The sequence below is a fragment of the Zosterops lateralis genome (assembly GCF_965231275.1).
Source record: "Zosterops lateralis genome assembly, chromosome: 22".
Taxonomy (NCBI): Eukaryota; Metazoa; Chordata; class Aves; order Passeriformes; family Zosteropidae; genus Zosterops; species Zosterops lateralis.
The window spans coordinates 1,234,566-1,262,069 of NC_139782.1; the positions used below are offsets into that span (position 1 = coordinate 1,234,566).

A 27,504-nucleotide genomic window follows, 5' to 3' on the forward strand; every position below is an offset into this window, starting at 1 on the left:
ACCCACCCCACTGCAGGTGCTCCTCCCCACCCTACACCCCAATTCCAGCTGCAGGAATTCCCTGCTCTCAGCACCCACTGCAGGTGCTCCTCCCCACCCTACACCTGATTCCTGCTTCAGTGATTCTCTGCCCCTATCACAGCAGCTCCTGGGTTTGGGAACACCCAACTCAGCCTTTTTCCGACTGGGATGCTCAGTTTTAAGGAAAAATAAAGCCAGGGTGGAATGGCAGCACAGCCCTGACAGATGCTGGGTGTGTGGTGCCAGGAGCATTCCCGGGGTGAGCAGAGCCAGGGACAGGCTCCGGGAGCATTCCCGGGGTGAGCAGAGCCAGGGGCAGGCTCCGGGAGCATTCCCGGGGTGGGGACAGCCAGGGGCAGGCTCCGGGAGCATTCCCGGGGTGGGGACAGCCAGGGCCAGGCTCCGGGAGCATTCCCGGGGTGAGCACAGCCAGGGACAGGCTCCGGGAGCATTCCCGGGGTGGGGACAGCCAGGGGCAGGCTCCGGGAGCATTCCCGGGGTGGGGACAGCCAGGGCCAGGCTCCGGGAGCATTCCCGGGGTGAGCACAGCCAGGGACAGGCTCCGGGAGCATTCCCGGGGTGAGCAGAGCCAGGGACAGGCTCCGGGAGCATTCCCGGGGTGAGCAGAGCCAGGGACAGGCTCCGGGAGCATTCCCGGGGTGAGCAGAGCCAGGGCCAGGCTTCGGGAGCATTCCCGGGGTGAGCAGAGCCAGGGACAGGCTCCGGGAGCATTCCCGGGGTGAGCAGAGCCAGGGCCAGGCTTCGGGAGCATTCCCGGGGTGAGCAGAGCCAGGGCCAGGCTTCGGGAGCATTCCCGGGGTGAGCAGAGCCAGGGACAGGCTCCGGGAGCATTCCCGGGGTGAGCAGAGCCAGGGCCAGGCTTCGGGAGCATTCCCGGGGTGAGCAGAGCCAGGGACAGGCTCCGGGAGCATTCCCGGGGTGAGCACAGCCAGGGACAGGCTCCGGGAGCATTCCCGGGGTGAGCAGAGCCAGGGCCAGGCTTCGGGAGCATTCCCGGGGTGAGCAGAGCCAGGGCCAGGCTCCGGGAGCATTCCCGGGGGGAAGGGAGCCAGGGCCAGGCTCCGGGAGCATTCCCGGGGGGAAGGGAGCCAGGGACAGGCTCCGGGAGCATTCCCGAGGTGAGCAGGGCCAGGGACAGGCTCCAGGAGCTGATTCACCGTGCTGAGCAATGCCTGCCCCAGCCACTGAAGCATCACAGACATCCAGCCTTGGCAGACGCTTCCTCAGCCTCGGGAGAGGCTCCTCGGGAGCAGCTGAAGTTCAAAACCCTTCACAACCCTTCAAATTGCAGATTTCAAACATGCAGTCCCACAGTCCCAGCCCCCTCCAAAAAATAACCCCAAATCCCCCTCCCCCACCCCACCCCGCAGCTTGCAGCCCTAGTGAACATCACATTTACCACTTTGGCCACCTAAGAAATAACAGGAATGAGCACTTTGGAATGAAGTTTCTCTTCCAGAGAAAAGCTATCTACATTGACAGGACAGACCAGGCTTTGGAAAGCCCCTCACCCCAGGATCCAAGGAGTTGTCACCTACTCTGCTCTGAGCATTGCCATCAGTAAGGACACCACAGGAATATCCTTGGATCCACGGGCTTGGACAGAAGCCATCAGCCAAGGCTCGTGCCCTCCACACTGTGCATCCTGACGGATCAGCCTGGTCCCTCCTCCCCAGTCTGGAGAAGGCAGGGAACTCGTTTGACCCATGAGGGCTCAAAGCTGCACTGTGTCCAGGCAGGAGATGGAACTGACAGCCAGGCAGCAGCACGGGAGGGAAAACATTCCTGTGCCCACAATTCCAGCAGGAACCCCCCCAGGTCCTGCCCCTCCCTGTGGCCACACCAGACTGAGGAGTTTCCCCCCAGGAATGAGCCATTTTCCAAGACACCCGTGCTCTTTATGGAGTGGAGCAGCACAGATCTGCACTGGCTGATTGCTTGCAGTGCAACTCCAAAGATCCTGGATCAATATTCCAGAGGCTTGGGAACACCACTCAGGAAGCTCACAGGATTGGCCACTTTGCCTTTCCATATCAGAGAGGGTGCTGAAATGGGGATTTTCCCTGTCCAGCCCTAGCACTGCTCCTGCACAGCACTTTCCAAGCTTCCTGGCAGCAAAACAAACACATTTGCTATTTACTCTGAGTTCCAACCATTACTTAACCCCACAGCTGGCTTTGGGTAGTATCAACTACGCTCTCCATCTCAGTTTAAAAACAAAAAATTATTGGCTGAGGTTTATACCCTGTTTTTACCTGGCTGAGGTGCTACAATTCCCATTCTAACCGTGAAGAGCTCGGTGGTGCTGGAGTTTCCTCAGCCACCACCGAGTGATTCGACTTTGATGCTGCTTTTCCTGGGTAAAAATACAGAAAAATGGGCAAAGCCAAGGTCTTGCCACTTTCTCACAGAGAAAGCATGTGGCTGCTCCTCCTCAGTTCTAGGGCAGCAGCACTTTGGGATTCTGTTTACTACGCCCTAAAAAGGATTACAGCATTTCTCAGTGTTCAGCTTTCCCAAAGAACAGCATTCTGGAGCTCTCCCAAAGTCCTGTCTCCAGCCTACATCTACGTCAGTTTATCCTGATGCTTCACCTACCCCACTCTACACATCATGGAAGCAGCATAAAATGGAGTTATCTCTCTGTCTGCAAGGGAAAATCTGCAAACACAAAAAAAAAACAAAAAAACAAAAACAAAACAAAAAAAAAAAACAAAAACCACCTGAAAAAAGACACAAACCACCATGGACCTGGAAGGGCTGATTCCCCTCCTAATCCAATCACTGGAAACAAAAGCATTGTGATACAACATTCCACCTCAAAAGAAGCTCTACAGACATCTAATGTGCAAAATGTGGGTTTAGCTTTCCTTTTCCCAAGGGATAACTGTAGCCCAGCAGGGACCAAACATTCCATATAAATAAGGCGAGCTTTTTTTTTTGTTTTTGCATAGTAGTTACTCAGTGATAATTCCCCCCCCAGTGACCCCTCCTGTGCCCCCCCCTCTTTGCCACCGAGCTGAGTCCTGCTCCTCCAGGTCCTGGAGTCCAGCAGAAACCTTGGACACATCCCAAAGGCTCCCTCACCCCAAAGGGTGGGATGAAGAAAACCCTCTGAATTTTGTAGAACTGCTTCACCCTATGAGCTGTCTCCAAACCTGCTGCTATTTTTAAACGTTTGCAGTTCAATTTGGAGGCAATTCTTATTTTCTTTCTTTTTTTTTTTTTTGTGCCAGACATTGGTAATTGCACCACAATTGTCTTGGTTTTGCTGCTCTTTTTGCCAGTGTTGCTTTTGCCAATCAGTGCAGCAGCTCAATAAAACCAGCAGCTTATTGAAGTACCCAGAGCCTCTGCAGCACCATCCTCTGCTGCCACCAGCTTTGGTTGTTTTGTTGTTTTTTTTTTAAATAATATATTTTATAAAAACACCTGCTATTAATATTCCACTGGAGCTCAAAGTGGCTCAGCTTGGGGCAAAGGCACAATTAACACGTGTTTTCCTACAGGACTCTGCATTTATGGTTTGTAGAACAATAGAAATGTACAGCACCAATCCTTGGGTGGGAGGGGATGCGTGTAGGAATGAGTCCTCAGAGTCCCTCTGCAGGGGCTCTCAAGTCTTTCACCTTTCCCCAGCAATTGGTTTGGAATCTTCTCTCTCCATCTTCCCCTTCACTGGAATGCTTCCACTTCCTATCAGCTGACCATGGGCTCCACGTCCGTCTCTCTGTCCAAATCGTCCTGAATTTCATCTGTGTTTCCTGAGTCACTGCTGGCTACGGAGCTGGGGGATGGAGAATTCCTGCAGGGAAATGCAGGGAAAGGTGCAGCCAAAAAAAAATAAATATCAGCGACAGAAGGAAGAAAGAAAGTCTTCAAAGAAAACAGTCATTTTCCCTTCCCAATGCTATTTAAAACCCCCTTTATTAACATCAAACATTGGCATTTCCCCAAGCTATTTAAAAACCCCTTTAATAACATTAAACTTTGGGTTTACAGTAAATACCAGTAGTAAAATCAAGGTGCCATGCCACCCATCCCCTACACAAACACAGAGGTTTCCCCAGGTTTACTGATGGGGAAATGGAGAGCAAAGACTCTCAGCATCCCTAATACCCACAGCCCTGAAAATTGAAAGTTTATCATCTTGTTCTACTGGGGTTGAGCAAGAGATAAGAAAAATCCCTCATAGTATAAGGTTCTTAACACATGAGAAGATTAAAAAACAAGTTCTTCATGTAAGTCCAGAGTCGAGATTTAATTTGGGGTTTTAAGAGTTCTAAATCTGAGATGTTAAAGACTGGAAGTCCACCCGAGCTGGAGCTCCCTGTACTGAGGAGCAGCTGCTGAACCGCTGGAGCTGTTACAAGGTGCAGGACCCCAGACTCTGCTGCAGGGCCCTTTTCAGGGCTGATCCTGGGACACGAGATTCTCCAAAGGACATGTCACTTCTCCAGGAACTGACAGTGCTGCCTTTAGCCCAAGCTGGCAGGAACTGATGCCTTAAGTTTTAGCTTTCATATTTTTCAGGTTCTGTCCTGCATTACTATATATATAACTCAGAACTTCATGCAGAGTGTCAACAAGTTCTCTGCACAGTTTAGTCAGACAAAACAATCCTTTTCCAGCCCCAGAACCAAGGTCACTATTGCAGCTTCAGGCCCCAAAAGTACAAACAGTGAGTTGGAAGGGAGCAATGTGGGAGGATGGGATTTCATCACCTGAAGCTGTAATTGGACAATTAAACCCCAATATGCAAATAGACCAGAACTTATAAAAGTGTGAAAACTCATGACCCCTGGTCCATCTTGGGTGTAGCCTTGGCCAGGCTCTTGTACTGCCCAAAGTGTATCCTTTGAAGGCCTTTTTAATAAACACCTACTTTATTTCTCTTACTCTGCCTAGCCTCTGCTGTAGGTAGCCTCTGCAGGCATCAGAAGCAGGACAGACTGAGCTCCTGGAGGGGACGGGCTCCTGGAGGGGATGGGCTCCTGGAGGGGACGGGCTCCTGGAGGGACTGAGCTCCTGGAGGGGACAGGCTCCTGCAGGGAATGGGCTGCTGCAGGGAACAGGCTCCTGCAGGGAACAGGCTCCTGGAGGGGACGGGCTCCTGGGGGGAAACGGGCTCCTGGAGGGGACGGGCTCCTGGAGGGGACGGGCTCCTGGAGGGACTGAGCTCCTGGAGGGGACGGGCTCCTGGAGGGGACGGGCTCCTGGAGGGAACAGGCTCCTGGAGGGGACGGGCTCCTGGAGGGGACGGGCTCCTGGAGGGGACGGGCTCCTGGAGGGAACAGGCTCCTGGAGGGGACGGGCTCCTGGAGGGAACAGGCTCCTGGAGGGGACGGGCTCCTGGAGGGACTGAGCTCCTGGAGGGAACAGGCTCCTGGAGGGGACGGGCTCCTGGAGGGAACGGGCTCCTGCAGGGGATGGGCTCCTGGAGGGGACGGGCTCCTGCAGGGGATGGGCTCCTGGAGGGGACGGGCTCCTGCAGGGGACGGGCTCCTGCAGGGGATGGGCTCCTGGAGGGAACAGGCTCCTGGAGGGACTGAGCTCCTGGAGGGGACGGGCTCCTGGAGGGGACGGGCTCCTGGAGGGAACAGGCTCCTGGAGGGAACAGGCTCCTGGAGGGACTGAGCTCCTGGAGGGGACGGGCTCCTGGAGGGGACGGGCTCCTGGAGGGAACAGGCTCCTGCAGGGAACAGGCTCCTGGAGGGACTGAGCTCCTGGAGGGGACGGGCTCCTGGAGCCCAGAGGATGCCATTACCTGTCAGCTGAGCCCTTGATGAGCCTCCTGCAGGTTTCCATCTGCACGTCCAGGCCCCGTTTCATGCTGCACATCTCCATGTACTCGTGCAGGTGCCGGTTCATGTCGCTCTTGGCCGTGGCCAGTTCCAGCTGGGGGGAAAGGGCAAAGAATCAGCCTCAGGTGAAGTGCAGTGTTGGAGTAAGAATCCCCCTGGGCCAAATCCACACAGGCCCAGGAGTGCCCAGAAATGTGAGGATTGAATTAGAACCTTCAGAGAAACTAAGATACATAAATCCACATAGACATGAGGTAGAAATGCAAGTCTAGTTTTAAATAAATAGAGGATTTTTAGGTGCCTTAAAAAAAATAAGAGCCTGTCTCAGTAAGTAAGAAAAAGATCTAACACCTAGTTTAAAGTTCAGTAACCTTGCCTTTTGCAAAGTTAGTTAAATTCTAGTAAAAAAAAAAATAATGTAACCTTGCTAGAAATTCCTAGATAGAACAGGTAGAGCTACATGCATAGAATCTGTGTAAGAATTTATGAATATTGTCACACATCAATTTCAGCTTAGGATAGGTCCAACAAACTGTAGAGAATTTGTGTTTAAGCCTGACTGGCTAAAAATAGACTAAAATGCACCACTTTGAGAACACACACAGAGGCTCAGGAAACATCACAAATGCTGCTGTTGTTGCTATTGCTGTGACTGCTACTGATAAAGACACTCATGGGACACAGACTGTGGGTGCTGTCACTGCTGCTGTGGCTGCTGCTTGGGACTTGGAGACTCTTTGTTAGAGGCTTTCTGCACACTGGCTCAGACTGTAACAACTCTACCTTCATGAGACTGATTTAGCCATGCAATAAAGGACTTTACTTTTACAGCTTCCCATTGCCACAGTCTCCAGTGAAGACACCCCAAAACCTGACAGTGCAATCCCAGTTTCCCTGCACTTGTCACACTGCTGGGGATGCCTCAGCTGCCCACAAACAGCCCACAGTGCACATTTCACCTCACTGCTCCTAAGTGCCAGTGCATTCATGAGCCCAGGAAGGGCAACCAGAGCTTCACACTAGTTCAGAACAGCCCTGGAGGGTTTTTCCTGCTCTTGGCACCTTGTTTGTCAATGGGCAGTAATTAATGAAAGCAGCTCAAGGCAGAACAGAGTCTGAGAAGCTCCAGCTGCTGCTTCTGGCAACCTGTGAGGCCATGTCCTGGGCAGCATTTCCCAGGGGCAGGGTGGACATGCAGAACAAAGGGGGAGAAAAGAATAATAGTGTGTTTTTTCCCTTTGTTCTCAGGTTCTATCTCCACCAGCTTCAGATTTATGCTCAGTGCTGAAGTATGGAGTAATAATAGCCCAGAGAATGGCATTTAGAAAAATCCCCAGGGCACACCAGAGGGAAATGCCTTTGCTTTCTTGGATATATGGACATTCCTGCTTCCCTCTGGGACACCCCAGAGCACAGCACTGTGCTGGGCCCATCCATCAGGAACAATTCCCCTTCCTCACCTCTATCTGTCCTATTGTCTCCTGGTATTCCTTGTCTCTCGTTTTGAAGAAAGACTCTGTTTCGTGGATCAAGTTTCCCAGGTTTTCTTCCTGCAAGGGAAAGGAGGACACAAAGAATTAGCAAGGAAATAAAGGAATTCAGGAGCTAAATGAGGATTTTATTTAACCCCCCCTGGAAATGGAGGTTATTGTGTTCCTTCATGCACTGATTTTTAAAGACCTTTTTACACAGGCAAGGAATATTCTTCAATCTGGAATACCAGGAAAAACACATTTCTGTGCCATGACCACAGCTCTGGACACACAAAGGCGAGGTCTGATGAAGGCTCCAGCCTTGAATTAAACCCATGCACCTGATGCATTCCAAAGCACCAACCCCCCTGGATTTTCCTGAGCCTTTCACACACTTGGACAGACTGGACCTGCTCTCCAGCCATGAAACTTTTAATTTTCCCTGCATTGACCACACTGCTACTTGTAGCTTTGCACTGGAATTCTCATTTTCCAGTTACATATCATCAGTCTCCAGCACCTCCTGTGCGCACCTGGATTCCCACTGGAATTCCTGCACTGCTGGATAAAGCAGGAACAAATGCTGTCCCAAAGGAAAGCTCCTCCTTTGGACTGACAGTACAGTCTTGGCTCCCAAACACAATGTTACTGTTCCCTCTTTCAGGTCTTCAAGCACCTATGTTTTCCATTAAAATTATCCTCAATTTAACACAACTGCACCAATGGAGTTAATGGAGTTTCCCCGCTTTGGCCACATCTGTGGCAGATTTATAGGGCTCATTCCTGGTACCCACACCAGGCTATCCAGCCTGGAGTTACAATATTCATCCCACTGATCCTTTTATATGCAGAAGAGCTTTAAGGAGGAAGGTCATAAAAGAAGGTGGTGAGGGCAGCGTGTAAGAACTTGAAAGGAATAAAACCCACGGAAGGAAGATTCAGGCATGTAAAGCATATGTTAAAGAGCAGGCACAGCCGGAGCAGTCTTTATTCTGAACCTCCATCTACAAGCCAAATCTACCCTTTCCTTGTATAATTTTCATTTAGAAGGATTTAAGCTTCTTAAAATCTTTAGAGTTTCCCCGCGCGGGGCCTGGGCTCGGCGCTGTTGCTGTGCTTAGCCAGGCACGCCCGGCGTATGCAAATCAGCTGTCATTAATTCCTGCACGAGGCTGCTCGTTATCACCCTGCCACTCTCCCTCTCCTCGTTATCGCTGCCACTCTCCTGCTCCTGTTATCCCTCTGCCACTCTCTGCTCCAGCTCAGCGCCGTTTCTGCAGCCCCAGCACTTCCCAGTAATCCCCGGAGGCTCCGAGAGCTCCGGATGGATGATCCAGGAACGGGGAGGTGGAACATGAACACGCCCAGCACGAGGCAACATTCCCCAGGCTGCTGCCTCAGCATCTTCCCTGGCCGGGAGGCAGCGGCATCGTTTCCCATCTCCCGCCGCTGTGCTGCTCAGGGATGCAGTAACACGGCCATTCCCAGGCTGATCCTCGCCATTCCCAGCCATTCCCAGGCTGTTCCTTGCCATTCTCAGACATTCCCAGCCATTCCCTGCCATTCCTATCCCATTCCCATCCTGTTCCCATCCCACTCCCAGCCTGTTAACAGCCATTCCCAGCTATTCCCAACCCTCTCCAGGCTGGTTTAAGAAGACTCAGGAGTGGCTGGATTAGCTGCCTTTCCCTGGGATTTTAGGATTAAAAGGAAGCTGTTCATTATCCAGCACTGCCAGCAGATCCCCACTGACTGGGCAGAGGGAAGCATGAGATTCAGGGGTTCAGAGGATCCCCGGGGCTTTGTGTGGTCCTGCAACCACAGGTTTTTTTGTTTGGAATGGGATTTACACCCTTCGACACCTTCCCAGACCACACTGAGGTTGCTTTGCTCCCCACAAAACAACTGTGCAACCTCATGCCCTGCACCACATATTATCATAATTAAAGTGTGAATGATAATGCACAAAGAAAGTGAGGTGCTGTGGAAGATCACAGAATCCTAGACTGGTTTGGGCTGGAAGGAGCCTAAAGTTCACTTAATTTCACCCCCTGCTATGGGCAAGGACACCTTCCACTGTCCCAGCCTGCTCCCAACCCCATCCAGCCTGGCCTTGGGCACTGCCAGGGATGGAGCAGCCACAGCTTCTCTGTGCCAGGGCCTCCCCACCCTCACAGGGAAGGACTTTTTCCTAATACCAAATCTAATCCACTTCCTGTGAGCCCAGAGCTTTAGGAGAGGGTGACAGATTCCCTGAAACAGACACCTTGGATCTTTCACCTCTCACTCAGTACTTTAAAATACTCAGTCTGGAGGAGCCAAGGAAATGAAGTTTGGCCAATAAAGTGATTGCACAGACTGCAAATCAACCACAGAGAGGAAACACCAAGAGGATTTTAAAAGTTGGTTTGTGTGGCAAACTAGATCACCAGTCAAACACCCACAGGCACAAAAGAGTAGCTGAGGGAGAGTTTCTGCAGAAAAGAGTTGGAGAAAATAATGGGAATGAACTCACCTCTCCTTGGAGGTCAATGGAGGGATTGCAGTTGGTGAAATCCTCCCAAAGCAGCAGCGTTTCCTCGTTCTCCTCCCAAGTTAAACTGTCACAGTCGTCATCAAAATCAAATGTCTCACGGCTGAGAGCAGAGAACAGGCATTAACCAAAGCATTCCAGCCCCGCTCCCTCAGTCCTTTAATTAATTGTCTAGAAAAATGGGCTATGAGAGCTGAATGAAGGGACAATACAGCGGCTGGAAATCCTCACAGCTTTTACAAACAGCCTGTGCCACTGCCCCAGCCCCTCTCTCCTGGGCTCTCTGCCACCCCACAGCAGAATAAAAGATCCTTGTTGGAGCTGCTGCTCCGAGCACAAGGCCTGGCTCTGCCCTCCAGATGGAGCTGCACAGTAGCTTCCCCTGTTTGCAAAACCACAGAGATGTTTGGAGCTGTTCTTTCCTGCGCGGCCAAAGGAGCCCAAACACGGCTCGGGGGATGTTACAAGGCACAGAATCCGCACTGATTTCACGGGGGAGTTCAGCCAAGGGCTCCCCTGCAGCCCTTGGAACACACTGGGGTCTAAATGGAACAAGGTCTAAAAGGAACAGGGTCTAAAAGGAACAAGGATGAAAAGGCTGAGCCCCAGAGATGTGCAGAGCAGCACAAACACTCCTGCAGCCCCGAGGGCAGAGCACAGGGCAGGAGAGGCCTTTCACACCATTATCTGCTCAAACCTTGTGCAATAAGGGAAAGTTTCAGAGCACAGAGCAGTAGCTGCTCCTCATCCCGGTTAAGGAGCCCTGACAAAGAGCTGGAATTGCTCCCTAAGCAGTCTGGATTCCAGGCTGATGGATTTTTATGGCTTTAGCTCACTTCCTCTGAGCTGATAACATCTCAGAAGGAGCCCAGTGATATCCCAGGAGGCTGCAGAGCTTGGCAAGGGACAGGAGGTTTGTCTGGATCAGCAGCACTGTAAAAACGTCATTTTAAAAACTTGGACACTCATGATTGCACCTTTTGCAATTCTACTTCTTCAAATCGTTTTCTTTTTGCAAGATCTGTCCTGGCCAGAGAGCACAAAGCCTCCTGGGCTGACCTCACACACTGCTCAAAATCCACTGCAGTTCGGATTTTTTACTACTTAATTCTTAAAAATGAAGTTCATTACGGCTAAAATGCAACTTGTTTTGTTTCTGTTAATGATACCAGCTCCTCCATCTATTTCTAAGCTATTATTTTCTACCCCACAAAGACCCCAAGCCCATTCCCAGTGAGCCACCAACACTTTCACCTCACCTTGATAGAACAAGGTTCCTGTAGCACTTTGTGCCATGGGTTATAGGACCAGGAGATAAGAATTTCATTAGCAAGACCAAAAACAATTTGGTATCACAGGGCAGATTTGGGAACAAAATTAAAACCTAAATGCATGACCAACCTAGCAGTGCATTTTAACTTCTTGCCTTTTAAAAAAATCCACACGCTGCCTTGCTGTCACACTGAATTTAGCAGTGAAGAAGTCAAAAATCTGTATTTATTACACTGATTATTACTGAGGGCCTAAAGACATCTGAAAGGAATCCTAACAAGGGGAATCATCCACAGCTTTGGCAAAAACGATCCCTCCCACAGAGGGAATTCAGGCACAAAAGAGGAAACGCTCTCCCTGGAACAGAACTCTTGGCAGTGCCTGACAGCAGAAGAGCTGGTGGTTCTCAGCCTTGTGTCCTCCACTCAAATCCTGTCCTGCACTGGGTGGGAAAGCTATGGGAGTTCTGCTCTCTGCTGTCCCTGCAGGAGCTGGCAGGGGACACCCCACAGCCCCCTGGGGCACTGCAGTCACACCCACGGTGCTCCCTGGGGCTCTTCTCTGCCAAAACACAACAGCAGAGACCCCAAAAGCCTCACCAGGCTGTGGCCACCCTCATGCTGGCCCTGATGGGAGAAGGGGACACAGGGGACACCTCCAGCCACCTCCCTGGACTGCTCAGAGCAGCACCATGTGCTGAGAGTCCCTCCTGGGCTGCTACAAACTTCCTTCCTGAGAGGAATTTGGTTTGGGGTAAGGTTTGGTTTTGGTTAAAGCTTTAGGCAAAAAGATTTAGTTTAGGGGTAAAGCTTTAGGCAAAATAAACTTCAATTCTTCCAATGTGAGAGACCAGACTTTGCAGCACAGCTGACAACACCAACATTCCTGACACCTAGAAATTGTTATCCACTGATCTTCCAGACAGATCTACCACTCCCATTTGCCTGCAGCCCAACTGAAAAACATCCCAAAAAACTGGAGAGGTTTGTATCCACTCCAAGCTGAACTTTCAGTTCAAATTCTATCCAGCCAAGCAGCAGCGAACTCTCAAAATCAAATATTCAGCCCATGCACAACAGACTCCTGGTTTTGACCCTTTTTTGTTGCATTTTTCCTCTTTTGCAACAACACAGAGTAGCAAACCTAGTTTGTATTTTTTACATCTTCTGTGGTTCCTCCCACTTGAGGGAGGAGCAGAAATCTGTTAGTTTTATTTGAACTCCCCCAAACCCAGCCTGTGCCAGGCTGCCAGCTCAGAGATTCCAAGGCTCAGGAGCAGCTTTCCTGGGACACTCACAGCTGGTTGAACATCCTCTTCATCTCATCTGTGATGTTGAGGGAGCAGCTGACCTCGTCGTCCGAGAACCTGGCGTTGTCGGCGTCCTGCTCCGACAGCTCCTCGTCGGACGCCAGCTTCCGCTCCTTCTTCTTGGAGGCCACCTTGGGTGGAGAGAGCAGAGTGACCACAGGGCTCGGCTCAGGGGCAGGGGGAAATGGGGGTGGAAGGAGAGTAGAGGAGTGAGGTCTGGGTGGGTGTGGCTGCCCGGCAGCTCCTGCGAATTCCAGAGATTCCCTGCCCGGCCTGTGAGGAGCGGTGGACACAGAGCACAGGGAAGCAGCTGGGGGGAGCAAAGCGAGCTGCAGGCTGCCAGGGCCCTGGGACCTTCATGTGCTCACTGAGCCCGGCCTGGGACCTGCCAGAGGCCATGCAGAGGCTGCAAGGAGCCAGGGGAAAGCAGAAGGGGCAGCAGTGCCCAGGCAGAGAGCAGTGACAGAACTCTCCCTTCTCCTGCCACAGGTGTGGCCTCCAGCACAGAACCCCAGCAAGGAACAGACAGGAAACATTTCCAGAGAGCCTTTATTCCAGGGCCAGCCTCACCCCAGCAGCAGCAGATTGAGAATCCTCAGGACACAAGAAGGGTTGCCTGAGCCATGGGAAAGCCAGGACAGCCCCTGAGAAATGAAGTTCAGGGAACTCAAGGGACACCCCTGCAAGGGGCACAGAGGGAACACACAGGATGCTCCCAGATCCCAGAGGATCCCAGAGGGCTGGGAACACACAGGATGCTCCCAGCTGGTGCCAGAACCACAAACACACAATCCACTCCCAACCTACAGCAGTTCTCCCTCTTCTTGGCACACAAACCATCCCTCTTGGCCTTGTTCTCCAAGGTGTCTTTCTCCTGGTTATTTTAACCCCTGCACGCCTGACCATGAGTGTGCTCTGCAGTCACCTCTGAGCAGAAAGACTCAGCAATTCCCCTCAGAGACAAGAAGGAGGTACTGGTACCGTACAGTGGCTCAACTTGCCAGAGAAATAATTCTCCACTGAGGAGGTTTGAGTCTTTTGGGGAACACGAGGGGAAAACCCATCAAACATTTTGGCAGCTTCACCAGCAGAGACCACAAGGATCTTTTACAGTGTTTTTGGACAGCACTTAGCACACTGGGTGGTATCACTATACACAGAAAAGCATCAGATTTACTGAGAGCCTGAACAAGACACATTTAGATGGAAGCAGAAGGAAGGTGGGTAAATCAGGGCTGAAATTGCAGTTGTGACAAGACCAGCTGCACTGGGAGTGACAGCCTTGATCCAGGCAGAGCTGTCACCGCTCACTTTTGGAGCAAATTAAAGGACTTTCCTTGGAGCTCCTTGGAGCTCCAAGGAAAGCAACGGGAGCAGCCAGAGCTCACCATCACAGAAATGTTATTTCTGCCCACAGAGCTCGAGCCAGAAATAAGAACATTCAGATGACAGTTCCACAAGCTTAAAACCTCTCATTTGTGAAGGGAACAAATGGGAGGCAGGAATTACACAAATCTAGACCCTGTAACACTGCTTTTCTTCCCTGCATTCAGTGCAGACTAACATCAGACTCACAGCATAGCCTAAAGATCCTCCTGGGACTCCTTTTTTGTTCAACTCTGCACTTTGTGCTCTTGGTGCTGCAGCAGCTCCTGCAGCAGAGCTACACTGACAGACGGCAGGGGAAATACGGCTACAGAGAGAGAATTCAAGAAAAGGCAAATGACCTGGACCACACTGCTCAGCTCTGCTCCCTCCTGCCCTACCCTATGGAAAATTCAGGGCCTAATCACCTGGAAAATCTTGGAAACGTCTTCCGAGTTGCGCTGCTGCGCGACATCGCACAGCTTGGCCGTGATATCGATTCGGCGGCAGATGTCCATGTCCACCTTCATGGCCTTTTCTTGGATCTTTGTGTCCAGGTCTGTCATGGGCTGCAGGAAGGACAGCAGGGATTATCTTCTATTATTAGACAGTTCAGGCAAGAAGAGATACCCCACAGTATCTCTGGAACCCCAGGCCACACCAGTGTTAAACATCACACCCTGTTCTCGGGCAGGCAGAGCACGGGCAGTCTCAGGACTCCACAGTTCACCCCTGATTCTAACAGAGTTTCAACTCAGAGGGACTTGCCACCAAAAAAACCTGCCCCCACCCCAAAACAACTGCTCAGTGTGGCAAGAGGGGACCTTGGTGTGGCAGGAACAGGGCGGGACAATGGAATGCCCAGAGAAGCTGAGGCTGCTCCAGCCCTGGAAGTGCTCAGGCTGGGCTTGGAGCACCCTGGGATGGTGGAAAGAGTCCCTGCCCATGGCAGGGAGTGGGACTGGATTGACCTGAAGGTCCTTTCCATCCCAAACCATTCTGGGATTCCATAAATAACACTTTAAAAACAGAGAACACCCCGCTGTGTAACATGTGCAGAGCAGAATGAAATGTAAATCCTGGTGAAGATGCAACACTTCCCCTCTTCCAGACACAAAAGCTGTGCCTGCAAGGAGAAGCTGCTGTTAAACCAGAGTCCAGGCTCCACAGCAACTGCACACAGAGCACAGAACCAGCAAATCGTGACTGGATCCAAAGAGATCCATGAAAACCTTGGCACAGAGAACACTCCTCACTGGCACTAACCTGGCTTCCAGCCCAGCAAAAGTTCTGCATGAAAATATCTGTGTGAAAAATACTGCCTTGTAGTAGTTCTAATCTCTAAGAGATACTCCCACTCAGACAGAACATCTGGCTCCTTATGAAGGAAGAAACATTAAAAAACCCCAAAGCATATTTTTCATCCTAGTCCAGACTTGCTCTCCTGGACAGTCTCACTCCTAAGCAATGCTTCCACCTGGGACACAAAAATGGAAAAACCCTTTGCAGACCATTCTCAAACACCAAATCCCCTTTTTAAGAGGAAGGTTTTGGGCTTTTTGTTGGTTTGGTTTGCTTTTTACCACCTTTTTTTGTTTTAAATCGTTACAGAGTCTTCTCCAGCCCCTGTGAACCACCTTTGGAGATTTGTGTTTCCCACACACACTGAGGAAAATAAATCTCTCAACACTGACACACTCGACACAATCTTACCCACTGAACTGGTGATCCTTATCTGCAGGAAGGAAAGAGCCACGTGCCAACATTTCGCACTTCTCTCTTTAAATATTTGCCCAGTGAGGTTCAAAACAAGCACTGCCAGTGCTTTCCCTCATCCCTGAAAGGCTGCAGAGCCCCAGAGCACTTTCCCTGAGCCCAGGAGGATGTTTGCCTTCAGCACCACCTCCCTTTCTGCACACACAGAGCAGCGTCAGCTCCTCTGTGACACGGAGTCAGGCCACGGCCACAGCCTGAGCAGCCTGTTCCCCCAGGCTCTAACCAGGCACAGCCACCCTCCATTAACCACCAGAAGGACACACAGCTAATTGCCAAATTTCCCATGAGCAGATCTAGTGGCCCTGAGAAAATGGATTTGACACCTGGGAGCGGGTTCTGCAGGTTTCTGTGAAGTCAGGAGAAGGCTGTTGTGTGCAAAAATTACAGAATAAATCAGCGTAACAGGGTTTATTCCTCAGACAAGTGGCTTCAGCACTACCTCAGACTTACTGAGAAAGGCACCTTAATGTTTACCTGGCTTATCTTTCCAGATATCTGCATGCTCTCACTTTTAAATAAAAGAAATTTATCCAGTCAGGGCCTAAAAGATCCTCTGGCTTTGCAGAGTACTCAGTATCTAATGAAACATGAGGAAACTCCTGAGAAAACAAGACCTTTTATTCTTTTTTTTTAAGCATGAGGTTGAACCAGCCCTGGAAGCAAAGCCAATACCTGAACCAGGATTACTGGATTTTTCTTTTCATAGTTCCATTAAGGGAGATGGGCAATACTTGTTCCTCCCCATGAGGGTGGGCAGGCCCTGGCACAGGGTGCCCAAAGCAGCTGTGGCTGCCCCTGGATCCCTGGAAGTGTCCAAGGCCAGGCTGGACAGGGTTTGGAGCACCCTGGGACAGTGCAAGGTGTCCCTGCCCATGGCAGGAGATGGAACAGGATGATCTTTAAGCTCCTTCCAACCCAAACCATTCCATCATTCCATACAATGTGTTGCTCTTTTAGGAACAGGATTTTGTTGCATGACTCGAGGCAAAGTCCCTGTGCCAGCAGCTCCTGGAGCTGCACAGGGCTGAACCTGCACCCCAGTCTGGCGTTTTCCAGCCCTTTTTTCCCAGACCCGAGTGCTGCCCACCACTGTGGGGAAGGGAGGGAAGGGCAGAGTCCTGCTTATGGGGTAAGCAGCAGTTAATGCATCTCCACACAGACCAGACAGGAAGCAGGGAAGGGGGATCTGTCTGATGCATTAGATGCCAGCAGCCATCACTAATTACACAGCAGCACTGGCTAATTGCACAGCAGCTAATCACCTAGCCGTGGATGAAGCCATGTGCAGGACACACACACCTACAGAGGGCCCTCTGTACTTACATCACTCATCAGACCCTTAAAGACCACCAGCTCTGCTTTCAGCCTCTCGATCTTCTCATTCAGCTCCTCCTGGAGAGCTTCTGCTTCCTGTGCCTCCTGCAAGGGAAAACACCCGGGAGGTGAGAGGGGAGCTCCTCACTGAGCCTGAGCAGGCTGGCAAGGCGCCAGGAAAAAGGGGGTTAGAATGGAACTTGGTTCGTCAGTGAAATTTAATTATCTTCCATTGTAACATCCACTCCCTCCTCCCACTTTGTCACAAACTTTGTAACAAACTTCATCATTTCCTGCTCCAGCTTCTGAACATGAGCACTGTCCTCTATAGCAGCATAGCTGCTCCAGCCAGAAGGCAGATTTTCAATTAAAAGACAAATAAAATGCTGACCAGCATGACAAAAGGAGCAGAAAACCCCGCACCCTTTACTCCAAACTGCTCAAACCTCACCTCTCTCAATGTTTCCACCATGGATTCCAGGCTCATCCTTCTCGTCAGCTCCTCCTCCCATCTGAAAGACAAGATGTGCAAAGTGTCAATTATAGAGAAAAGTAGTTTTTCCCCTCAGAATCCCAAGTGCTCTGATAGCTGTGGGAGGATGACAGTTATGGGAAATGCAGAGCAGATGGTCTCCCTCAAACCAGAACACTGAGTCTGTGAGGGAAGAAAAGCTGTCTCCACTTTTGGGATCAGCATTCCTCCTGTTCTCACACCCAACAGATTCAGGGAATCACAGAGCTTTGGGTTGGGAGGCACCTCAGAGATCCCATTCCAGCCCCTGCCATGGCAGGGACACCTCCCACTATCACAGGTTGTTCTAGTCATGCCTTGGACACTTCCAAGGGTTCAGGGGCAGCCTCAGCTCATCTGGGCAACCTGTGCCAGCCCCACCCTCACAGGGAACAATTCCTTCCAATTTCTAACCTAAATTTTCCCTCTTTCAGTTCATTTGATATTTGGCTGCAAATAAGGTAGGAAGTTTCCAGTCCAGAAAGAATCAGGGAAGTTATGTCAATCAAAAACCTTACAATTTCCTAGTTCAGTCCAAGCAATCCATATGTTTCTGTGCCTTCTGTATCCAGATCCTCAATACTCTCCATGCCCCAGTCACTTCCCAGCCCTCCAGTTGCCAGGAGAGCACTGGGACAAGTCCCCGAGTGCTGGGTGCCCACATTCAGTGCTGAGGGTGGCAGGGAAGGAGACAGAGCTAAAACTGTTTAATTAAACCTCACACTGTGTCTGAGGTCATTACTGGGGCTCTGTGCAGCCTGGTCTGTGGAAGGGAATGAAATAAGATGACTTGAAGGCTGATTCCAACCCAAATCATTCTGGGGTACTACAATTATTTTTTTAAGTATTAAAAAAAATAAAATCCTGTTTTTAAGCACTAAAACCCTTTACAAACAGATTGCAAACCCGCAATCTGACAATATTAACTGGAAAGATTCTGGAAAAACAATGATACACATCCATAAACATGGACATGGTTTGAGTTCGGGGGGAGAGGGAAAGCCAAATCCCTCTTTGGACAGGCACCACCACAGACCTGCCTGGGCTGTCGGGACAATAGGAATTACACTCCTGGAAAAGAAACTTTAGATACCACAAATCTAAAAGAATCCTGTGAACAGACTCTCCACGTGCCATCACAACCATTCCTGTTGCTACTTCAGCACTTCTCAGAGTTCAGCTGGAACTGCCAGGCCAGAAATCCATGGAATCAAAGAAGATACAGTGGTTAAATCCATCAAAACACATGGATTCATCCCGTTTTCCAAGGCACAGAGCATGTGGTGATGGCTGGAGAGCACAGGATGACTCTGTGGAGGCTGATTTGATTCCCACAGCAGCAATGTGTGCCCCTGGACAGAGCTCTGGCCTCAGAGGGCAGAGTTAATCCCACCTGGAAAGGACCAGAGGGAATGTTTGGGCAGGGAAGGACACGGTGCAGGCTGCACTCGCTGCAGCTCTGAGGACATTCCTGCCCCATCCACTCTTCCCTGCTGCTGTGGGGCAGGAATACCCAGCACAGCAGCCTGTGAGAGTTGGATTTGTGCAGGAGGACTTGTTGTGCATCTTTGTACCAGCACTGATTCCACTGCCAAGCAGAGGAAAATATTTAGGCTGGAATTTGCATTTGTCACCAAACGTTTCAGCTTAGATTTCCATGCCCTGGGTAGGTTTTGTACTAATTACATGTGCATTGCTATAAAAATAGCAACTCTGCCTTTCACATTCTAATATCAGAGGCAAGAAGGTGAAATTAATTAAAGCAGGCAATTATATTGGCAATCTAGGAGCTGCTTCTCCTGTTACAGGGCAATCATCCCTCCCTTCTGCTGCCAGTTGTGGATGGGAGTCGAGCATACACTGCAAAAATTGATCTGCGGCTTCTCAAGGATTTAACTCTTGGGAGGAGGGATCCTGGCTGCATCCAGCCCTGCTGCTGAATTATTGCCTCCTCACCCTGCCCTGTGCCTTCTGCAGAGGGAGGGAGGTATTTTTGGAAAACGTCATCTGTGTATTTTCCCTGACTCTGCCAAAAGCCAGGAGAAAGGATTAGAGTTCCTCCCCAGCAGGTCAGCCACGGCAGCTGCCAGAATTACACATCCCAAGTCTGCTCAGACCAATCTTCCCCGTCCTGGAGAAATCCCAGGAGCTCCATTTCTCTGTTTTGTGCCTTTTGCAGAGATTTACAGACCTAATTCCCGCCCAGCAAACCCGAACCAGTCTTCAGGAGAAGGGGAAAAGGTGCCACCTTCCACACCCCCTCCCACAATCCCTGTGTTTCTCTTAATTACAGCAACAATAAAACCATCAGGTGATTATTAACCAGTTTTTGACCAGAATTTTTAAAGTTTCTGCCTGACTGAAGGGAATTTTCACAGGTCTGGCAAGAAGGGTACTGCTAACCATTAATATCAAATTCTTAACCCCAGAGCACGTTCCTCCCACCCATCACCAAGCTGATTAACCTCATTTAACAGCTCAAAATGCCAATCCTACTTTCCCCTCACACTTAAACCTCGGGAGAATATTTGCAGTGAAGAGAGGAAGGAGCCTGGCAGGAAGGCAGGGGATGACAATGGAGCAGAGGATTAATTCTGCATTTCAACTTCCAGGGAGGTAAGACAATAAGAAGATTGCTCATTCCTGTGATCATCCTGTGTTTGCTGCAACTCACCTGACTTTAAAGGGACCTTGGAAGCTGTGCTGCTGCACATTCCCAAAATCCAGGAGTCAGGGCACTGAGAGGACGCTAATTATGGCTCTGCTGCCTTTATTATTCACCACACTCAATTATTCTCCCGGTCGTTTATATTAATCAGTATTTTTCTCCTCAGTTACCATCTGAAGTCAGAGGAGTCTTCCACAAATTGTAATCCCAGCAGGCTGTGGATGCCCCTCTGCTCCCTGGCAGACAGAACCAGGGGATACAGCCCAAAATCTCCACAGAAGGGTCCAAGAGCTCCAGGACCTCCCTTCATCCCGAAGAACCTCCTGAAGAACCAGCTCAGCACAGCAGGAACACCACGGGAGGGGAGGAGGAGCTCCCTGATCCCTGTGGGGCCCTTCCAGCCCAGGATATTCCACAATTCTGCAATACCCAAAGGGGAAATGGCTGGAAAACCAGCAGCCTTCCCATCCTTGCAGCTGGATATCAACTATGCAGCTGCTCCCCAAACACACTTTATTTCTTGGCTCACATGCAGCAATTGCAATGGTTTCCAGCTGCCTCCAAAAATCTTTTTTTCTGACTCAGAAACGTTGTCATCCAAAGCTCCCGGACTTTGGGGCTTTTTATTACATTTTTGGTTATTTCTTCTAAAAAAAGATCAGCAACATGAAAAGCCTAGCCAGGCTTTTTTTTTTTTCTTTTTTTTTTTTTTTTTTCCTTCTTTCCCACCTTCCAAAGACGTGTCAGTTCCATCCACCCGCAAATAAAGGCCAAGTCTGACTTCTCTGAAGCCCTTTTTTCCCAGATGTGACACATCACATTCCAGGGGCATTCCGTCATTCCTTCGGCCCCGGCTCAACCCTGCCTCACGTCTGAGAGGAGAACAAAGGACGCCCGGCTCTCTGGCAAGGATACTGGGCAAACAAAACACCGGAGCAGTCGGGATTAGCATTGCTTAAAGCACTGTTCTTGTAAAGCTGAGTCACACCAAGAACTCTGTTCCCTCGGAAATTGGAAGAGCAACCAGCTCCCAAAAAAAGAGATGGAGACACCTCAGAATAACAGCCCTTAAAAGCTTCTCCAGGTTTTCCAGCCTCAGTGCTCATGGAATTACACCAAGCCCTGTGCTGACACAAGCCCCAGACCACTTTGCCACTGCCTTAAAACCACACTCAAGGAATGGGATCCTCTTCCTTTCTCCTGTCCCAGTATCACATCCAGTTCAGGAATACAGACCAGGGAAGGGCAGCAGATCCACAGAAACCCCTCTGGAACAGTAGGTCAGTTTTAGACAAGTCTGCCTTGCCGAAAGCTGTTCAATAATTGCCTTTTGGAGAGATTTTAGATGTCTGGTTTGATTTAACCAACAAACAAGGTGCTCACAGAAGGCACCAGGTACAAACATGCTGGGTTAAGAATGGTTTTGCTCAAGGCAGAAAGGCACAAACAGAGCAGCTGATCGTTAATAATGCCCGATGGTATCAACGGGATTATTCTTTCATTAAAAATATCCCTCCCTCAAGGAATAAAGCATTCATCAGTCACACTTAATAACGAAGTATTTATTCCATAAGCAAAACTCTTCAGGAAGACCTTTTTTGGTAGGGTCATGGAGAGAAGAAAACCTCCGAAAAGAACAGAAGCTTTGACTGTGATCTGAGCACCTCCTGTGCCACTCTGAGGTGCCAGCTGAGCCTTTCACCCCTTCACTGGAGTGTGTCCCCATCAGTCCTCAGGGAGCAGTGGGAAGGGAAAGGAAAAGGGAAAGGACTCCAGAGCTATCAGGTTTCAGACCACAACAGGAAACCGAAGGGTTGGTTTGAGCAGTAACCATGAAATGCTCAGGGAGACAGGAACTAACAATTCCCGAACACACAAACACCCTGAACCACCAGCACCCCAGGGAACAGAACCATTGGATTTCCCTGCACAGCATCCCAGTGGTGGCACCAGCTGCCCCCAGCCCTGCTCTCCTGTGGGACAGGAACAGCTCCCCTGGCACAGCACAGCTGCCAGGGATGGGCCCAGCACTGAAACCAGGCACCAACACTTGGAGTGTCCCAAGGCTGTGCCTTGATCCCAGGACTGGCCTTGTGCTCCCAACCTCCTCCCAGTGGGGCTGGGCTGCTCCAACACCCATGGGGCACTCACCAGAGCCCTGAGCATGAGGCCATATCTGTGCCGGCACCGTGTGGCACTCACCAGAGCCCTGAGCACGAGGCCATGCCCATGGTGGCACCGTGTGGCACTGACAGCAGCCCTGAGCTTTAGGCCATGCCCATGGTGGCACCATGTGGCACTGACAGGAGCCCTGAGCACGAGGCCATGTCTGCACTGGCACCATGTGGCACTGACAGCAGCCCTGAGCACGAGGCCATGTCTGTCCTGGCACTGTGTGGCACTCACCAGAGCCCTGAGCATGGGGCCATGCCCACGCTGGCTCCCTGTGACCCCACGATGTTCTGGGCATGTCTGTCGGGGCACTGTGAATTCCCAAACACTGGGAATTGCTCAGCCCTGGCCCAGGGGTGCAGGACATGCCCACAAATCCCATCCCAACACCCACAGAGCACCCAGCAGCAGCACAGGGTGAAACTCTGCATGCTGAACACTGATTGCACTGCCAGGGACTCAGGGGCCCCTCAGGTGAATAAACCTGGCCACCCACACAAAAGGACCCACACTTTCATCCTGTCATCAGCCAAGGCAGGAATCTGGGCAGGGGTTTTGCTGTTTGGGCAGGGTTTTGTTGTTTGTCATGGGAAAGAATCACGTTCCAGACCTTCTAAACAGATTCAGAGAAGCCCTCCTGACACCAAACTGCTGCCTCCGTTCCAGGGTCCATTTAACCCTTTTGTCAGCCATGGGAAGAGCCACCTCTGACCCCTCACCAAACCATTCCTGAGGCTGGAAGGGGGTTCAGGATTAAACACAAACAGCTCCAGCAGCTCGAAAGATCTGAACCAGGCAAGACAGATTTAATTTTTTAAAAACAACTCCGTGAAGCTTTCTTTGCTTTTTATGGAATCCAAGAGTGGTTTGGGTTGGAAGGAGCTTAAAGATCATCCCATTCCACCCCCTGCCATGGGCAGGGACACCTTCCACACCCCAGGGTGCTCCAAGCCCTGTCCAGCCTGGCCTTGGACACTGCCAGGCACAGGGCAACCACAACCTCCTGGGTCTTGTTAAATAAAACAAAAGAGAAAAACTGACAACAAAAAAACCCAAAACAACTGAACAATTCACCATTCTCTCTGATTTTGGAATCCTTCCCTAAGAGATCATTCTCCTTCCAGTCTTAGTTTTACACTAAATTAGACATAAAATTGTATCAACCCATTAGATTCTTCACAATTGCTACATCTGTCTAAATGAGCATTTTTAAGATGCTGTAAAATACAGGGATTCTCCCTGATTATCCCAAGCGTTGATCATGATGATCCAACAACATGCCCAGCCTCATTGAAACAAATTAAATGCTACTTGATGGGCTCCATGGAAAACATATTAATTTAATGGGAAGGGCTGATTCCATTAGAGCCTGGCTGGAACAAGAGATGCAGCACTCGAGTGAAGTTGTGTTTCTGCCTGTTGCAACACCCTCTCCACAGAAGCTCTTTGCCAAAAACTATTCCAGCATCAAAATTCCCAAACATCAGAGCCATGGGGGAGTTTATCCCTGAGCTTCTGAGGTGAGACATCAAATCTCTGCAGAGCAAAACTTCCCAAACATCAGAGCCACGGGGGAGTTTATCCCTGAGCCTCTGAGGTGAGACATCAAATCTCTGCAAAGCAGAACCTGCCCCCTTTGCGCTGCTCGTGTTGGGTGTTTCACCACAAAGCAGATTTTAATGTTAAAGCCTTACTCTAGACCTGGGCTCTACTTAAAGCAGCAAGCAGACCTTTGAACAGCAATTCCTTGTGAAGAAAATTGCTAAAAGGAGTTACTCTACAGGAAAACATTGCCTAATTACACCCCCTGATTACACCCAGTGAGGAAGATGCTCCAGCCTGTTACTGGAACCACAATAAAAATCATCTGCAGGTTCCTTTGTGTCTCCTCGCTGCCCGCATGGGCTGTTCAAACAAAACCCGGGTTTAATGACGCCACAGGTCAACAACATCAAGTAAAAGCAGCAGCCGTGCCTGCATTCCTTCAGAGGGAAAATTATGGGGCTCCCAACAGAGCAGGAGGATCCACAGGGAACTGTGCAACTCCCAGGGCAGCTTCAGACACCCTGCAGAGCCCCGAGTCACCACTCCTGTGTGACTGATCCTGCCACCACACTGCTCTGGAAGGGCACTGCTAAAGCTGCCTCTGGAATCTTGGATAAGCTCAGGATCCCTCTTCTTGTCCCTGCCCAGCCTCTTGCACAGAAATCCATTCACAAGGACAGGAAATATTCCTTCAGAACAGGCCCAGCACGGCAGGTGAGGCTGCTCTGGGGCGTTCTCAGTGTGTTTGACGCAACAGAGGAAGCCCCTGCAACATCCCCTGGCCTTGCACAGACCTGCTGATTATGGACTTGAGGTTTTTTCAGTCTCACACCCAGCCAAGTGAAGGAAAACCTAATCACACTCTGGTTTCAAAGCCATTCCACAGGAGAATCCAAAACTTCTGCAAGTAGGAGAAGTCTGGACAGAAAAGTTTTGTACCGCTCAACTTCTTCTTTCTGCTGCCCACTCTTCCCTTCCCTAACCCCATTTCTTACCCTCCTGCAGAGAAAGATCAAGCTGAAGGCAACGGAATCCACTGATCATCACTGATGTGCCTGTTCCACAGTTATAAATGATTTTAAACATTGTTTACCAGGTTAAACCCATGAGAAGTGTCCAAAGCCACAACTCCCACCCACGATGGCCAGGAGAACATGCTCCTGAGGAGAACCTGGCCATGGAAATTAATTCCTTCCCAAAGCTTCATGGAAGCTCACAGCATCTTTCCACTGCAGCCTGGCCCTTCTGCTGCTCCTGAGCTCAGGAAATCAGAGCTGCTTCAGAGCAGTTACATCCCCAAGAGCAAAACCACGAAGGGCCTCTGCCTGTGCAGTCTTTATAAATAAAGTATCCATGCTCAAGAAATTGGAGTGTAATTAAAAGTACATTTTATCACACCTCCCACCGTTGTGCCACGGCAGGAACACAACGTTTCCTGCAGAGAAAGGATTTGGGGTTAGTCATAAACTGCTCTGGTTGATAAGACATCACCAGGTGTGAAGAAAGTCTCAGGCTGTAATTTGTGACATGATAACGGAGACAGAACAGAGACAGAATGTGAACTAAACTCTGCTTTCTGTCTCTTACTCTGCACATTGGTGCCCCAGCACCAAAACCACAAGAAAACAGACCAAGCCGGATTTCACAGGACTGGATTTCACAGAACCCCAGGATGGTTTGGGTGGGAAGGGACCTCAGAGCTGATTCAGTTCCAATCCCTTTGCCATGGGCAGGGACACCTTCCATGGCTGCAGGTTGCCCCAAGCCCCATTCGACCTGGTCTAGGACACTTCCAGGGATCAGGAATCCTCAGCTTCTCTGGGAACCTGTGCCAGGGCCTCACAGGGAGCAATTTCTCCCCTCTATTTTACCCCTGGCAGGCTGCAGGCAGAGCCAAAGCCAGTTCTATTTCCCTCTGCAGCAGCAACTTAAATTCATTTTTCACTCCTGTCAAAACCTTGCTGACAGTGTTTACAACCCCTGAACAAATGCACGGCTCTTAAGCATGAACAAATAATTCTGCAGTGGGGATCTGCTGCAGCTTTTGACAGCTGAAATGCAGTTTTTGGGAGGCAGAGCAGCCCCCAGGGAAGGAGAGAGCAATTTGTCCAGCTCTGCCTCCCATTCCCAGCCATTGCCCAGGACTGCAGCAACCCAGAACTGTTCCCAGCAAAAGAACCTTGTGGGAAACAGCAGCTGGGCAAAGGTCTGCAGGGCTGACCTGGGCTTTGCTTTGGGGGAGAGGGAAATCTCTGGGAAATCATGGAAAAGCAGCCAAGAGAACAAGGACAAATAAGTCCACAATCAAAAATACGTCAGTGGTAACACTGGACAAAAACATCAGTGGGGAAGGGGAAAATGTGCAGCATAGAGAAGAGGGACATCTCCAAAGCCAAATACCCTTAGGAAGTTAAAAAAAAACAAAGGGAAATATGATGATGAACTTTAAACTTCCAAATTCTGAGACTGGCCCTCGTTTCTTTAGACCCACCAGAGACACACCAGGGACATGTGAGCTGCCAAAGAACTGAATTAGCCAATTATTTTTTCCCTTTCTCTATATAGACTTTTATTAACAGCAAAAAGCAAACTTAAACTGGGCACATCCTGGTTTCAATTTGGGAGGATGGCATCACATTTCCAAGGCTTTTCCCTGTGCTGGTGTTCTTATTCCACCTCTGAGGGGTCTCAGGGTGCTGCTGGAACTCATGGACTGGCACAACTGGAGAACAGAGAGGGAAAGGAGAATGGTTTGGGTTAGATGGGACTTTAAAGACCTATTTATTCCAACCCCTGCCATGGAAGGGAAAGGGGAAGTTCCACAGAACTCAACTAAAACTGGGAAGAAATCTCATTTTTCCAGAGCTCCAGCAGTCTCTATACCACACTCTTGTTTTTAGCTCCACTCTGATCAAACTGTTTTTTCAAAATAGCAGCTCCACACTCCCCTGTGCACATTACCAAATCCTTATCTCCTGTGCCACTGAGGGATCCAGGGAATGTTCTCCAGGCCTGTGAAGACAACGCTGGGCAGAGCTCAGGGAACAGCCCCACAGAATGTCACACTCCTGTACAAGTGTTGTCACAACTGCAGATAAAGTAATTACTCCGACTCCTTTGGAAACAGGTAATCTGAAAAGCACAGGATTACATTGCTGGGAGTGCTGCTGGCTACGAGTTAATTATCAAATCCTGAATTCCCATGGAAGGGAACCTCCAGCAAACAGCAGCACTACAAACCTCCTGCATTAACGCCAGCCCCTCATGCACACACATTTATTTACATTTATTTTACAGCTCCGCCTGTTGACAAGCTGCAATTGTATGGGATTTACTGTGTTGTGCATTCAGCTGCTTTGTCCCAACACTGTGGCACAGGCAAATATAAAAAACTGCTGGGAAAATCCAGCTGAGTAAATTCATTGATGAACCATACTCTTTGAAGAAAATACTACCAAAACACAGCAGCAGATGCTTTGCAATCATTAAGGCTGCAAAAGATCCTGGACTTCTACAAAACTTCAGCAAAGGGCACAGAACAGAGATGCTGAGTCTGAAGAAAGCTTTGATTTAAGTCAATATTTTTTTTTAAACTTCCCACAAAGTCCCAAACCCAGTTTATTCTCTGCTCCTGAGAAAGTGCTCTGTGTTTATCTCCCCACCTATGGGATGCAGTGGGGTTAAATTTCATTCTGAGGGTCTGGCAGCCAGGCCCAGGCAG

General features: G+C 50.1%; 1 protein-coding gene across 1 annotated transcript in view; it reads right to left on the reverse strand.

Moving 5' to 3' along the window:
- Positions 1–2,630: 2,630 nt before the first annotated feature.
- The window catches only part of IFFO2 (intermediate filament family orphan 2), a gene marked incomplete at its 5' end in the record, with an annotated part of 40,769 nt that continues 15,895 nt past the window's right edge, over positions 2,631–27,504 (reverse strand). Inside the window, 8 exons of the mRNA XM_083877045.1 lie at positions 2,631–3,847; positions 5,810–5,940; positions 7,307–7,396; positions 9,834–9,954; positions 12,421–12,563; positions 14,226–14,366; positions 16,897–16,992; positions 17,339–17,399. Coding sequence (XP_083733171.1) covers positions 3,742–3,847; positions 5,810–5,940; positions 7,307–7,396; positions 9,834–9,954; positions 12,421–12,563; positions 14,226–14,366; positions 16,897–16,992; positions 17,339–17,399 — 889 coding nt within the window. The 3' untranslated portion in view covers positions 2,631–3,741. The remainder of the gene's footprint in view (positions 3,848–5,809; positions 5,941–7,306; positions 7,397–9,833; positions 9,955–12,420; positions 12,564–14,225; positions 14,367–16,896; positions 16,993–17,338; positions 17,400–27,504) is intronic.